Here is a 16954-nt window from a genome sequence, read left to right on the forward strand (position 1 = left end):
TGACAGGGCATTTGGTGGCCTCCGATATCCGTATGATGTAATAGCAGTATGCGTATCGCTTACTTCAAAGGCACAACATTGCCAGAGCATCCAGATCACTCGACCTGGCACACACTGACAAGGGTCAATATGACTGCCCACTATCCCTCAACATAATTTCTTATCTTAACACAGTAAGGACAAGGAAAACCATGACAGGGTTTAGGCACTTAGCTAGGCTGAGCAGTGGGACAGCAGACTCAGGAAAGTGTTAGGAGACTTTTTTTATTAACAAACATTTGGTGATGGTAGGGTTGGTGAATGCCTACCTATTCTAAGAACATAAACTCTCAATATAACGAAGGGGCAGGTTAACCAAAAGAAGTGTACACAGGGTGAAGTCTTCTCCTCATTTCCCCCAGAGTCTTTACTCTTATTAAACCTTGGTCTCAGCATGAGACTCTTTATTATAGAACCAAGAGTTCCAACATTTGGCCAAGAGAAACCATCAACACTTCTCTTTAACGAGTCCTGAGCCAAGTCTCCCCTAACTAACAACAAAAAGCTGCAAAGTTTGGCTCAACCAAAAAGAGTTAAACCTGTCATAATCAGTTCTTCCCTAATCTAACACAATCTGTAAAATACCCGGGAAAGGCCGACGAAGTTGTTGCTCATAATCTGGCACTTTTCAGGGTCTTTCTGGTTCCTCCTGGCTTCTCAGGATTCATGCAGCATTTATTCTAGACTTCTCTGAGTCCTTTCTCTTGAGTGAATGGGATCTTTTATCAGATGTCGCTTCAATTCAGGTCCTCTTCTGGACCTGGTCTTTGTGATTTTCAGGATTCTTGTCTCAGCTTCCATCTCAGTGTTTGGATAGACCTCTCTCTGGATTCCAGCGCGTTCCCAGGTCTTGTACTAAACTAACTGGTACAGGTCTTCTTCACCAACCATGTGTCTCTGTGATCTCCATTTAGAGTCTTCTCCTTCAAACATAGTAGGGCTCAATTGGACCTCCCACCAACCACAAAAGGTGTGAGGGAACAGAAGCCACAAGCGATCCCTCAGTGAGGTTACTAACCTTTAATTTACAAACAAAGCCCTGGACCTGTTCTGCCAACAGTAGGCTGAGATAGTAATCCTCACTCCACTCCCCTTCTCCTGGTTCTTGTCTGGCATAAAATATCTTTTGGTTTGCATACTGCCACAGGCTTCTCTCGCCTTCGTTCACCTTGGGGTCACTGGTGGAGGATATGGCTGCTGCCTTCCAGTTCCCACCAAGTGAAATTGTTGCAGCTTCAGTCCTGGCTCTACGCTCTCTGCCAGATCCACCTCGCAAAGCGACATTGTAGCTTGCAAGAATGAAGCCTTCTCCAGCAGTCGCCCAGGCTGCACGGTTCAGCTCCCTCGCCTGGCTGCTCTGCTAATCTGGGCAACCTTGGGAGCAAGACTTCCACTTTCTTCCCTCCTGCGGTCCCCCAATGGTGAGTGTTCCACTGACGCTACAGTCTTGTGATTTGGTCTTTCTTTACCATAAGTGTCTCGCTGTCAGTTCAGAAAAACTGCAAGTGTTTGCCTTAGTTCGTACCTATCTTCTTCTCACTCTGGGTGTCTTGTAGCCAACAGTATTTGTTGAACTGTCGCCCAATCCCTTAAGTAGTCCCTAAGGCATCCTGGGAGATGCAGTGTGCCCCAGCCAGCCTTGGCCTCCCATACTGATCTGAGAAAATACTGCATCCTGTGGCGTATAGCGGGAATGTAATTCTGCCTTGGCCACACTTGGGATAAAACTTTGGTAATGGCCAGTCCAGCCCTGCCCTAGCAGCCCGCTACCCCATATGTAACCTTGTGGATGGGATATGAGACCAGCTTTTCAGTTTTTTCCTGGCTTCCTTCATCACTTTCTGTTTTATGAATGGTCCTGGGTATGGAAAGGCTTGTATCCCCATGTTTTTTCCCCTGCTTATTTTCCCTATCTTGGTTTGATCAATATTCTCAAACAAACTGTCATCTTGTTGTTCACACCATACATGCGTTTGTAGACTTTATGAAGTTGTCACTTCTTTTGTTCAGTGAATTTGATTGTTAATAAAGGTTTTGAATGATGTAATCAATATGCCAATTACAAAAGCAGACAGTGGCAGCAAATATATACATTCTCCACCTCGAGAAGCATGAACAAACGGGTGGAATTGACAAGGATTCATTATAATGCGCCGCTATATAAATTCATGGCAGCTGGCAATACTGCTTGTTTATTGGTTGGTGTGGTAAAAGGCACATGAACTCAGGAACTGGACGCATTCCGTTGGTTAGTTTTAGCTTGCACCAGCTACAAGCCAAAACTATTGCATTAGAGTACAGATAGGGTGAAATGGCATATGAGGAGGTACACAAAGCTTGTAGGTGTTGTTTGGTTATTTTTGTAACCTAAGGGATAGCCTGTGGTCGGGCAGGACGTTAAGGCTGGAATGATATTTAGTACATGGGGGTAGTCCTGACCTCAAACTTTTACATTACAGTGATTTGCTGTAGGAACAATTATAACACATCTCCATATTCAATAAATCTTCATAAGTATGCATCCTAGGAGGAAAAACGTACAAATCCAAATTCTGGAAAAAACTGGAAAAACCAGTTGTTAAGACCTTTGTTTATTTAGGTCGCATATTTCAGCATGGATAGTTCAATTTTGCTGGCTGAAAGACTTACATACAAACAATAAACAGTAAACATAGTCACCAGCTTGCTAAGTTTTGTATAGCGAGGACACAAATATTTAACACAAAGGTTACTGAATGCAACCTGTTGTACTTGAAGTTGTACAGAAATCTAAAGTAACTTTTAGGCACTCTGCCAACATATCAAAAACCGAACACATTCATAAGATAAGTATAGTGTGTTAACTCCACACTGCTATACTATTACTCTGTTGTGTTATCTGTGTGTTGTATTACAAGATATTGCTTCATATTTGTCAACACTTGTGCAACCAATACTTTGTACAATACCATGTTTTGCTTCAAGAAACCTAAAAATAGGGTCTGCTAAGAGGCGACGTTAACACTTAAGGTGGTAAAGATGATGTGGGTCATTGGTTTCAATGTTGTAGGTTCAAGACACAATGACGTGGGACGTTTCGGCTGTGAAAGGGTGGCAGCCTTCTTCTGGGGCCAGGAAAAGCAGGTCTCCCTATGATTAAAAAACAATATTTAAAATATTGTTGGATGTTCCAGAACATGGACCATGTATGCAAATGTTAAAAATGCCCGTGAGAGGCTACAATCTAAGAAAAGCCCTCCGGACCCAGGCACTGACCTTGCAATCAGAGGTATTTAGGTGTATGAGCTGGTGGTCACTGTGCTCATGGTGGAGGGATGGTGGCCCGCTGACTGCGGGACGCTGGGTGCACACTGTGAAGTGATCTGGAAAAGAACACACATGGAGTGGTGTAAGATCCATGTGGCTGGGTAGCCTATGACTGGCTGTACTAGAATGAAGGAACCAAAGGGAGAAAGGTACCTGAAGGATTATGCACCGTTGGGCGAGGTGCTACATGGGTCCCTCGGAGTGGAAGGAGTCCTGGAGGCAGGAGATAAGGTCCTGTCTGCATAGAATGGACGGCCAGGCGATCGAAGCTGCTGGGCGGAGGGAGACAAAAAATGGAGAAGGCGAGCCCTCCTGTCAGTAAAGGGAAGGGGCTGCGAGGTGGAGCCCTCGATAGGAGGGATTGTCCAAAGTGGGCTAAAACTCACCTAAAGTCTGGGATCTGTTGGCGTGCGGCAGATTCGCAGAGGTGCAGTGCTCGCGTACAGCGGGGAAGGAGCTGTGCGAGTAAATAAGGGTGCGGATGCACCTGGAGTGCGCGTCTCTCTATCGCGCATACGCATTGGCGTAGATGACCGGTCTCCGGGGAGACGGGGACGCGGAAAGGACGCATCAACTGCCGTGCGGCAGTGGATGTTGTGAATGCTCCTGGGCTACGCATCCTGACCGATATTGTGGGATGGATGTCTGAGCTGGCCAATGCAGGAAGGGAAAGGACAAATTGTGAGCGACAGAACATCGCGTAATTGCATAAAATGTAGCATGAAATAGTAAATAATGTGATGAGGCGACTAGGCAGACGAAGGCTTGGTGCTGAATAGCACTGAGAGTGGCACCCTAAGGATCAGGGTGACCATTGTACGTAGTATGGTGGGGGAGAGTGGGAAGATCCCTCAAATGACTCCCAGCGAATGGGGTGAGAAATGGCTAAGAAGGCGTGCGAAATGGAGAGAAGCGCCCTGCATAGGCCTGATGGTGGGATCTAGGGCATCCTAGGTGACAAAAGTGAACCCCATGCAGAAAAACATGATGGCAGATTACAAATACTCAACTGGTGCAAGTTCATTGAGGCCCTGGTCTATGGTCTGTAGCTTAAAGATCCACCAAGATTATTTGAAATTAAGTGCATTGGTGGTATTAGAACAGTCCATCACTTTGTCCACCACCCACCATTTAAACAAATCACAATTGTGTTGAAATTCGAGAAAGTGTGAAACGAGGGGTGCATTGTGAGTCTTGCATCTTATTCTAGACTTATGTTCCCCTATTCTCTTATTCACTTGCCTCGATGTTTGCCCTATGTATCTTAAGTGGCAGGGGCATTCAATGAGATAAATAACATTAGATGTCTTGCAGTTGGAGAAGTGACGGATTTCCCATTCTTTTCCATCTATCAGAAAGGAACGTAGTTTTTTAGTTTGGCTACAGACTGAGCAGCTCCCGCAGGGATGGTGTCCACGGATCTCTCGCATATTCCACAGAGTCGATCTCGAGTCTTTGCATTTGTTTCTAGCATGTGTGAGGAGATCTTTGAGATTTTTAGATCTTTTAAGGGCCATTCTGGGTAGAGGTTCTTCTGGAAGACTCAGCTGAACGATGGGCCAGATTTTTTTGATGATGCCTTTAAGTTTGGACGTATTAGCATTGAAGGTAATTACACATGCCATAGGGTCTTCGGAGTCACGGTTGCGGTCCTTGGGAACCAATAATGCTTCTCTGGGTGTGTAGAGTGCTCTTTTTTTGGTATCCTTGAGAAGTTTTTTAGGGTACCCTCTGTTTTCAAGTTTGAGTTGAAGTTCTGATGCATGTGTTTTGAAGTCCTTGGTGTCGGTGCAATTGCGTCTGATTCTTAAAAATTGTCCATAGGGCAAGTTGTCCCGGAGGCTTTTGGGGTGATTGCTCCTATAGTGCAATGTGGTATTGCAGTCTGTATCTTTTTTGAAAATGGAGCATGTGAGCTTACCATCCGAGGCCAGTATATTGAGGTCAAGGAAATTCATTTTCTCGTTATTATGGCTCATCGTGAATTGAATTTCTTGTGTTAAGTTATTAGTCCAGTTAAGGAAGTTGGCATAGATACATCGATGATTTTATTTTCATATGGCATGGCCACAAGCAAGAATTGGACAACTTCCTTAACTGGTCTAATAACTTGCGCATGCGCACCCTTATTTACTCGCACAGCTCCTTCCCCGCTTTACGCGAGCACTGCACCTCTGTAAATCTGCCGCGCGCCAACAGATCCCAGACTTTAGGTGAGTTTTAGCCCACTTTGGACAATCACTCCCATCGAGGGCTCCACCTCGCAGCCCCTTCCCTTTACTGACAGGAGGGCTCGCCTTCTCCATTTTTTGTCTCCCTCCGCCCAGCAGCTTCGATCGCCTGGCCGTCCATTCTCCGCAGACAGTAACCTATCTCCTGCCTCCAGGACTCCTTCCACTCCGAGGGACCCATGTAGCACCTCGCCCAACGGTGCATAATCCTTCAGGTACCTTTCTCCCTTTGGTTCCTTCATTCTAGTACAGCCAGTCATAGGCTACCCAGCCACATGGATCTTACACCACTCCATGTGTGTTCTTTTCCAGATCACTTCACAGTGTGCACCCAGCGTCCCGCAGTCAGCGGGCCACCATCCCTCCACCATGAGCACAGTGACCACCAGCTCATACACCTAAATACCTCTGATTGCAAGGTCAGTGCCTGGGTCCGGAGGGCTTTTCTTAGATTGTAGCCTCTCACTGGCATTTTTAACATTTGCATACATGGTCCATGTTCTGGAACATCCAACAATATTTTATATATTGTTTTTTAATCATAGGGAGACCTGCTTTTCCTGGCCCCAGAAGAAGGCTGCCACCCTTTCATAGCCGAAACGTCCCACATCATCGTGTCTTGAACCTACAACATTGAGACCAATGACCCACATCATCTTTACCACCTTAAGTGTTAACGGCGCCTCTTAGCAGACCCTATTTTTAGGTTTCCTGAAGCAAAACATTGTATTGTACAAAGTATTGGTTGCAAAAGTGTTGACAAATATGAAGCAATATCTTGTAATACAACACACAGATAACACAACAGAGTAATAGTATAGCAGTGTGGAGTTAACACACTATACTTATCTTATGAATGTGTTCGTTTTTTGATATGTTGGCAGAGTGCCTAAAAGTTACTTTAGATTTCTGTACAACTTCAAGTACAACAGGTTGCATTCAGTAACCTTTGTGTTAAATATTTGTGCCCTCGCTCTACAAAACTTAGCGAGCTGGTGACTATGTTTACTGTTTATTGTTTGTATGTAAGTCTTTCAGCCAGCAAAATTGAACTATCCATGCTGAAATATGCGACCTAAATAAACAAAGGTCTTAACAACTGGTTTTTCCAGTTTTTTCCAGAATTTGGATTTGTACGTTGATGCATACTTATGAAGATGTATTGAATATGGAGATGTGTTATAATTGTTCCTACAGCAAACCAAGTTGTTTGGTTATTTGCCCACCCATTGTTTGCCCAGGGCCATGCTAAAACCTATGGCATTTCCCACCCAATTACTTCCTCTCTCTCAAAACACATCCTTCTGGGAACTTATTTTAATCAAGCCTTACCATCAAACTTTGCACTCAAAGTGACGGTGCGTGTTTTTTCAAAGCAGTCTTCTGACAGTTTGACTTAATTGGAGCAGTAAATGTGCTACTGGTGCAATAAAAATGCCTTAACCAGGTCTGCCTTCAGCCACTCGATGTATAAGAACTATGCATGTCCTTCCCTGAAGTCCTGTTAAAAATAAGCAGTTGTAAAGCCAACAGTTTTGGCTTGTGCATATGTATTAGGTGCCAACAGTTCTGGCTTGTGCATATGTATTAGGTGCCAACAGTTTTAGTTTGTGCATATGTATTAGGTGCCAACAGTTTTGGCTTGTGCAGATGTATTAGGTATTTTCCAGGCACTGCTATTAGATGCCCAGGTATTCGCACTATTTTGCAGCTGCTGCCATCAATGGGCAATCAATGCCCCTACGGCAGTGTCTGGCAAGGGCCTTTCCCATGCTTATGTGAAAGCCCAAACGGTTGGCATTGGCAATGCTTGTTTTTGTTTCTGCACCGACCGGCTTCTCCTTAACTGGACTTAGCATGCAGTCCTTTCTGGAGCTTTGGCTCACTTAAAATGAGCACCAAAATGACAATTGCATATCTAGCTAACACCCCATTTCTGTAACTAATTATGCATACACTTGAAAATTATTGTCACAGACCCCTTCAAAGTCCACATCACTCCCTCATTGACGAAATAAATACTCTTTTCCCTATGGCCCGGGGTGACCGCTATGACATCTACTCTTCCGCTTTTGTCTTGTTCCTGCTTTCCTATGATCACATGGCATCTTCCCTGCATTAGTTGTTGATTGCATACAAAATCAACGTTATACCAAACTCCAGTTCTGAAATCAGAAAGAGCTAAGGGCCTGTTTCTGATGGCGCATCCTGTTGTAGGACTGTGCCTATCCGCAGCTGTAAAGGTGCTTTGTAATTACTGTCCGGCTCTATCATCTCGTTTTCTAGTCGTTCATCTGGCTTGGTTTTGGTGGCACCTTGGGATGACAGAAATGGCGGTTCTTTTTTGTGGTGGTGTTGGTGTGTTGTCTGACTCTTGCACAGTTCTTCATGCCACACTCTTGTTTTTTTCTTCTTCTCAGCTGCAGTGTTTTCTTCACTTATTATTCTAATTACTTATCGCGCGATGGCCCACTTGTCTTGTGGCATGTCTATTTACATTTTTATAAACTTCATATTTTTTTCTCTGTGCCACATCAATGTTGTCAGTGGTGTACTGTGAAATTTAAAACACCTAGGTTTAAAAGGGAGTTTCTTTTGGAACCATGATCTTACAAAACCGAAATAAAAAATAGCTTTGGAGTCATTTCTTGAGCTTTAGCCAGATAGATGGAATGTTATCTTGTTTAACTAATTAAAAAGATCTTTATTAGGTTTAAAAAGGCAGAATGACCGAATTCTCTTAGGGGCCAAACATGTAAAAGTAACTCAATCGTGGTTAGAGAAGTCATGCCCCAAATATACATCAGTGTCTCTTGGGAAGGTTCAAGAAAAGGACAACTCAGAAGGTCTTTCAGATGTGGTTAGGGTGGGGTCCTGGCCCTTCCCGGTGGCTTTCATCAAACAGAACCAAATCTGTAGCTGCTCAGAATCCCAAATAAAGTATAACAAATTCCAAGAAAATAATGCTGTTTCAGCCAGTAAGCAACGTGTCTGGTGTTCACCGAGTCATGAATTAATGTCCACAAAGAGTCCAGACACAAAAATGTGTATACATAGACTTTATTCACAACATAAAACCAAGGAGGTCTCCGACGAAGCTTCAGCAACTCAAAGTCTTTCCCTCCCTGTGTAGTAAATCTTAACAAAAAGGCTGTTTTACAAAGGGTTGCCAAGAATTTGGGTTAACTCCCTGGTACTCACACTCTGTATGACTTGGGTTCCAAAAACGTCCTGGTCTTTCCTGTCATTGGGGGGAGGTTACCACCTCCAGTCCCTGCGCCCTTTCCTATGTTTTGACGACGAGGTGCAGCAGCAGCTGTAGTGTGCCAACCAGGTGCAGGGAAAGCCACCACACTCCTTCTGGCTTCATTTTCAACAGAGGTGCATTTCAGAGTGTTATCACCTCTCTTCCCTAGGATCCTAATGTCTCCCCTCTCTGCTGCTGCTCTGATTCTGCACCGGTCCTGGTCTTCCTAGTCACCCAGCCACATGCTCATTGCTCGTCCCACTGTGGGTTCAGTGCCTTCAGATCAGGGCTTCAGTCTTACCCCTTCCCTTGGGCAATGGGCGCTTACGCATGCCTTGCTCCCATCTCTAGTTCTAACCTTGTTAATCTTGTCTCATACCTCCTGCATTCGAGCTACCTCTGGCTGATACTCTCCTGCTACACCAACTGTTCTCCACTTTCTCTTTCGTCGCTCTCCCTCCGAATATCACCTTGAATCAAACTCTGATTTAAATGCCCACACAAACTCCACATACCTTTCCTTTTATAGAGCTTTGCCCTTTCCTTCAACTCTTTCTATGACCTATCAGCACCCTGAGTGGGGGAGCCAGCCAATCAGATGGCCAGGAGCGCGGGCTGACACTACCAGTGAAAGCCAGCATTCTATGCTGCCTGATTGCCGGCTCCCCCGCATGCCATCTCCCCCCCCACCCAATCCTACTTTTTTTTTCAATCACTTCCCCAACCCCACTTCCCTGATCACTGCTGCTGCTTCCGCTCTGGCTGTCATGGATTTGGAAGAGGGGCTCCGTATGGAGCCCCGCCTTTCCTATTCCATGGCGGCCATGTTGGTAGAGTATTTGCTCTCTGTGAACAGGATGCTGCAAGGCGTCCAATTCACAGAAAGAACATATTTTCCATTTTTAAAAAAATAGCACCCGCCTAGCATGCTACACAGGTGCTAATGGCAATATGCCCCTATGTGGCTTGGCCCACCGTGTTGTTAAGGGCCCCCATCCTCATGAAGGGACCCTCGGTTCACTCAGGCCCTTAACTTGGGCGGCAGGCTGTACTCAAAGGGTGTGCCCGCCACCTCAGGGCATATCGCCTCAATTGAATTCATGCTTGTCTCCATTTGCAACTGGTATGGAGCATGGTTGATAGGTTATACCCCAGGGGATAGCTTGAAATTGTAATGTAGGGTTGAGGGTTAGTTAGTCCCTCTCTGCTTGGAGGCCCACTCTCTGCTTCCCACACCTTGGCCCTGCCCTTGTGGATGGAAACCCTTAGCCAAACCGGCCTTCAGTGTTTGTGTGTGGAGTACTTGTAAGGGCATTGGTTTAAGCTTTCTGTCTTATTTCGGATCCCACTTCACACCCCTGCAGTTGCGCAGTGTGACTGGCTAACAGTTGGTTCTGCATGCCGTTAAGGATGTAATTTCTGCATCTGAGGAGAGAGAGGCATACAGGCACCATTGGTTCCAAAGGACTGTCCCTCATATTCTGTTCTTTGGCAGGATCTACTAAAGCAACAGTTTGACGAGGTTCTGCTTCTCTTGCATGGCATGGTGGGTGTAGCTAGAGGAGTCTCTCCACCCCACCCTCAGACCCAGACCCAGCATCACCTGGCCTGTAGTAATGCTTACCCATCTTGGCAACCACACCAGCCACCAGTAAGGTCGGGTAGAGGACTTCAACAGAATACCCGAAGGGGTCAAGAAAGGCAGAGATCATGTATGCAGATACGTTTTTGACAAATACAGTCACGTAATATGACTGTTAAATGGGTAAAAGAAACTGCAGTATGAACAGTCAGAAAGATAAAGTGGATTGTTAACGTAAAAAGCAATGGCAGGAAACACACCTTCTGCCCCCATTTGTTGTTAGGATGTTCACTGTATGTCAGAATGTAGAAAGTATCTCTGGGTTATTACACATGCCTTTTGACCTGTCTCCCAATGAAACCTGGCTCTATGTTACCTCAAGGCTGACCACCCAACAATCCCTCTATACATCTGGACTGATTAGCACGTTTGATATTTGAAATCTACATTATTGCAAATCTCGTTGTTTAGCTGATGTAACAGGTTAATAATATTAGAGAAATTAAGAAAATCGTACCTATTGATGATAAGATCATCTCAGTAGAATTATCATCACACTGATATTTTGCACTGAAGCGTACCTTATTTGATAATGTAACGATTAAACACATCTATACGCTGGCCAAATATAGAAAAGCAAATGAAATGAAGAAGATATCAAAGGTTTTTAGTATATATATTTATATACTGATTGTAATCATCAAATGACCTTTCAAATCAAGGATTAAATAATGGCCTATGTAGACGAGTTAGACCGAATTGGGTTAGGAATTTTAAGTAGAAAGCATGTACGCTTGTTTGGGTATATCTCTATAAGTACCATGAATTCATTATTATTTTTATGTGAACTGTTATTGTTTCTTCATTGTATGACAACATATGCTATTCAAATGTTATCATATTGTATAGGTTAAAGTTTTGGGGATTATTGTATTTCATATTTTGGAGAGCAAGCCCTAGCTCAACTGCTTCCTAGAAGTAGTTCATTGTCAAATGTATAATACCCAAGAACAGAGCCCTTCCTAGCTTGTGTAGAGTTTGTGTTTTATGTTCATAGTTGAGATATTGAATTCTTGACTTTCTTTTTGTAGGGGTGGATGGCCCTGGCAAGTTGCCTTGCGACTCAAGTCCTCCCATGGAGATGGAAGACTACTGTGTGGCGCAACGCTCATCAGCAGCTGCTGGGTGCTCACGGCGGCACATTGCTTTAAGAGGTACTTGGGCATACTTTAGCAAATGACGATCACCAGTTTTTAGTTCATGTCCTATGGTTGCTAAGAGGATCTGGGCTTAATGAACATCTCTTTACATATAGGCCATACGATGATAGAAAGTAAGTAATTTCACAAACATATTCACAACAAAATCTAATACATAACACATGCAAATAGCATGCAATAGCACTAAAACAGGAAAAGAGTTGTATACCAAAAATATTTTACAGTATTCAAAAATTGAATTGTTATTGTTTTATATATATACTTCTGCCGATAAATATACAAAGCATCAACACTACTATTTACAATATCAAAACAACAGCAAAATAATACAAAGTTAATCAAGACTGTTCACAGATAAAGGGTGTTATGTCGCATACATTTTTTTCTCCACTAAATGGGGATTCAAAGTATCTCTAAAATGCTAGACCAAGCGAGTCCTGGCACACGGTCTCGGTAAATAATGTTCATGCCAGTAGCGGAAAATGGTCTATTTTGGGGCAGACTATTTATCATTTAGACATGTCAAAACCTTTGACACGTAACTCATTATCCATCTGTGTACGTCTTCATTAACTTTGTATTGTTTTTAAGTTGTATTTAATTTTTATATTTGTATAGTTATCTTAGTGCTTATATATAAAAACACGGCAAATTACATGTTCAAATGGTATTATAATTTTTTTGTTGGTCTTCAACTTTGTTCATGTATTCTAGAGTGGTCTTTTATTTTGTTTGGATATTTTTCATGTTGTAAATTGTGTTGCAAATATACTGTCTGCCAGAAGCTCTATGGAACATACTGATACACATTGGAGCCAATTCACAAAGGTTTTCTATCACTTACTTGCGACAGGTGCGTCTGAAAGTGACAGAAAATGCCACATTGTGAGATTGGTGATTCACAAAAGTGAATCGGCTTGTGTAATTTGTTTATATATATTTCTATTCTGGTCTATGTGAGTGGGTGATTCAGTTTGTATGAGCCTGAACATTTGAATTAGGCAGGGCTACAGGCAATTTCCAGGGGAGCTAAATGGAACATGCATATCTAGGATTGGGAAAAACCAATGACCACTCCTAAACCAATATTTTATTTGGTATTCCATATTGGATCATAGAATATTGTGTGTATGCCGAAAATAAGAATGCAATTTTCTCCAATGTACTTAATGTTCTTCATATAATATTTACACATATGCAAATATTTCTCTTGTTAATATACCACAATAAATGTAGCTGTGTACTTTTTCCTTGGACGCTAAGTGGACCGAAATGGTTTACTTTAAAACAGAATCTGTGTAATATACTTAATTGCTGTGAAATGGTACTGTACACAATGGTACTGTATTTACAATAGAACAATGTGTATTTACAATTGCACATAATCTTGCTGCATCTTCCAAAGTAGTGTCAAAACCTCTCAAAGGGCTAGAATCATAGTTCTGTAGAAATGTTGCTGCAACTTGATGATTACTAAGACAATGCCCCCTTTCAAGATGAATCAGTAAATTGCTCATGGAAGGGCTCAGACATACTGCAATGCCTGGAGAGGAAGGGCCTAGCTAGACAGCTGGGAGAGATAGGCATAGAAGCCATAGACTGGCCATAGGGAGGTACTGGAGAACATGGGTCAGTAAGAGAAAAGGACTGCAATGGTTAAAATAACTAATCTGTTTTACATGTAGTCCAAAGGCCTCTACATTTAGGCTTCAATTTAAGATCAGGTACTCAAGACAAATGATTAGTTGGACATTTCACAGCAAATTGTCAATTGGTTTAGATATATGTGTATATTATTGTTGGTTCTTTCTCTATTAGCACCTAGGAGGGGTGTCATGGAGCCTCCCAGCCAATCAGGGAGCATGGAAGGCAGCTATGACTCATAGTATTGCTCACCTTCCAAGCCTCCTCAGTCACGGGAGGCCGCCATCTTCCCTCATGGGAAGGTAAGCCCTCGCTGCCTGCAAGCACTTGCTTGCACCCACTCACCATTTCCACCGCCCTCACCCACACCCCTCTTCCCCCCAAACCCAGCCCAACTTATCTGTGGCTGCCTCATCCCTCACTGACAAGAATACTTGCTGTTCTGGTGCAGCAATGGATGCTATAAATAAGGAGAAAGGACTGTATGTAGTTCCCATCTCCCTATGTCCATGGTGGCCATTTTGGTTTGTAGTTTTTTAAGTTGACAAATGGCAACCAAAACGCTTCTCTACTTTAAATGAAAAACACTGTAAGCACTCCAGAAAGAATGCCTCGGAGCTAATGCAGAATTGTGAAGGTTAGCCATGCGTCACATTTTTTATAGAATTGTGAAGGTTAGCCATGCATCACATTTAGATGGAATCGTGAAGGTTAGCCAAGCTCATATTTAAACAGAATTGTGAAGGTTAGCCATGCATCACATCTAGACAGATTAGCGAAGGTTATTCATGTGTCACATTTAAACAGAATTGAGAAGGTTAGCCATGGGTCACATTTTGATAGAATTGTTAAGGTTAGCTATGTGTCACATTTAGATAGAATTGTGAAGGTTAGCCATGTGTCACAACTAGACATAATTGTGAAGGTTAGCCATAAATCACATTCAGATAGACAGGCCGATTCATGGAATTAATGTGCGCCGAAAATCGCTGCGCAAGCGCGCAAAAGCGTGGGAAGCGCAGCGCAAGTGCGAAAATCGCAGTGCAAGCGTGCGATAGATGCGCACATCGATTCATGGAAGTCCGTGCACGTGTAAATATTGGGATGTGCACTAAAATCCTGCATGGCGCACACGTCATCAAACGGCGTGCGCTATGTGCACAGCGAAAGCGCACAGCGCGGCGTACACAACAAAAGTAGGTGGAACACGGGGCGTAACATGCGGAATGGGGAACAACGCGTGAAAATGTGGGCGTTACGGGGGACGTACAGGAGGCAAATGCGCGGAACGCCCACACGCGCGCCTACAACACGTATTCATGGAATCGAACAGGGGAAACGCGTGCGACAAAAAAGACGCGCTAATCTGGAAACACGTACGCCAGCAGGAAGCAGGCGTACGCGGACCCGCTCAACATAAAAGTGCGCGCAAACAACAAACAAGCTCAGACGCTACGATGAATATACCGTTCCTCGGAGCAGTGGTCGTGGGACACCGCAGGAGGAGGAGGATAGTCGGGGCCAGAATTTTTACACCCAGGACCAGCCTTTTTGGGATGCCTGATGACCAAGTGTATGGGAGGTACAGGTTTCCACCTCACATAATACTCGACCTGGTGAGTGAGTGGGAGGATGACCTCACATCACCCACCCTGTGCTCCCAAGCACTGAGCCCCTTGGAAAAGGTGCTCAATGTACTGCACTTTTTGGCCACTGGTTCATTTCAGCGGACAAGTGCCATAGTGGGGGGGGGTGTCACAGGCCACGCAGTCACGCTGCCTACTCCAGGTGTTGGCCATCATGACTGCACGCCCATCAGTCTGCAGGCACATATACCGGCCCAGAACACCTGCAGAAAGGCAGGCTGCCGTCCAGGATTTTTACGGGGTGGCACACTTCCCCAAAGTGCTAGGTGCCATTGATTGCACCCATGTGGCTCTACGTCCTCCCAGGGCAACTGAGCACATCTATAGAAACCGCAAGCATTGGCATTCCATCAACGTGCAGGTAGTATGTGATGCCAAGGGAATCATCACCTCTGTATATGCCAACTATCCAGGGTCCACCCATGACAGTTTCATTTACAGAATGTCAACCCTAAACCAGGACCTAGAAGCTGGGCAGCATGGCGATACATGGCTGCTTGGTGAGTATAAATGACTCTGCACATGCATGCATGTCAGATACTGAGTAATGTCAGAACCCCACTAATGCTACCCATCATCACCTCCCCAGGGGACAGTGCCTACGCACTGAGCACCCATCTGATGACGCCAACTTGGAACCCCACCACACCACCCGAGGTAAGATACAACACATCCCATATTGCAACCCTGGGCATAGTGGAGCGCACATTCGGAGTGCTCAAGTTACGCTTTTGCTCCCTTGACTGCTCTGGTGGGCAGCTGCTATACGCGACCCCAGTAGTGCGCAGGATCATAGTGGCAGCATGTGTCCTGCACAACGTTGTAACCCGCCGGGGTCTGCAGGTGGACATGGTGGTGCTCCCACATCCCCAACCACATGCACGGCCGCTGCGCAGGGGAGGGGAAAGTGAACGTGGTGAGGTAGCCCGTACGCAGCTGGTGGCTAATTACTTCACCTAAAATCACGCCCCTGTGGAGTGCACACAGCCCTGGTACATACCAGCTGACAATCAATGATGATGACATAAGGGACAGTCAACTGTCACAACCATACCAGCCTGAGATTGGTCACCTGGAAGTGTTATATTGTGTGCATCCCTACCTACCCAAAGACAACCAATGCTGTGTCACAAAAAGACACACATTTATGCTGCATGAATGACTACCCCCTTGCAAAATACAACATGAAAACAGCGCCATGTCACCCAACCCCTCCCCATCTCCGCTACCCAACACACCATGGCATGTCATGCAATGTGAAAGCAAACAAAGGAATGCACAACACATGACACAAGTGTGACAAAGTGCACTGTCCCAAATGGAGACAGACCACAGACAATATGCTCCCAGTAATCAATAACAAACAGCACACATGACCAAATACTTACCAGCAACACAATACAGCAACACAGGATGAAACATTGCCAAAATATGACAGTACCAAATCAAAGTAGTGCAAGTTTTACAACCTGAATAAACCAGTACATCCCCCCCTCTTCCGACTGCAGAGTGTTGACGTCAGGCAAATGTGTCAGTGGACTGCATACAACATGAACTGCATCCGCAAAGGAGACGACCTTGTGAAGACATGAAGTAGGTACCTGTGAATAAGGAGGAAGACATGGATGCACAAGCACATATCAATACACCATGCAGTGTTCAATACAACAACAATCCCCACTAGGGATGTACACACAGTTTTGACTACAGACTGCCCACACAGCTCATGGGAGCCCAATGTCACTGTGTAAGTCACTGTCACTTGGTCACACCCTTTGCAAGCCCATGGAAAGGGAAGCAGGAGGGGTGTGTGTGTTAGGAACCCAAGCATCTAACCCAAACACAGGACAAGCCTGCATGTGCCCAGCTGGAATACACAGTGGATGCCCACAGGAGCCACACAAGGCAACACACTGTAAATAAAAAAAAAATGAGAAAAAATCAAAAGTGGCCATGTGGGGGAAAGGGGGGGGGCCACGAAGAAGGTTTGAGGACAGGGTGCACACCAACACCCACCTGCGTGGATGTTGCAGAAAAAA

General features: G+C 44.6%; 1 protein-coding gene across 1 annotated transcript in view; it reads left to right on the forward strand.

Moving 5' to 3' along the window:
• PRSS12 (serine protease 12) overlaps positions 1-16954 on the forward strand; it is a 742297-nt gene that overhangs the window by 540945 nt on the left and 184398 nt on the right. Inside the window, exon 11 of the mRNA XM_069630755.1 lies at positions 11497-11619. Within this exon, the coding sequence (XP_069486856.1) occupies positions 11497-11619 (123 nt within the window). The remainder of the gene's footprint in view (positions 1-11496; positions 11620-16954) is intronic.

This window comes from Ambystoma mexicanum, chromosome 6q, assembly GCF_040938575.1.
Source record: "Ambystoma mexicanum isolate Mex_15411 chromosome 6q, UKY_AmexF1_1, whole genome shotgun sequence".
In the NCBI taxonomy this organism is placed as follows: domain Eukaryota; kingdom Metazoa; phylum Chordata; class Amphibia; order Caudata; family Ambystomatidae; genus Ambystoma; species Ambystoma mexicanum.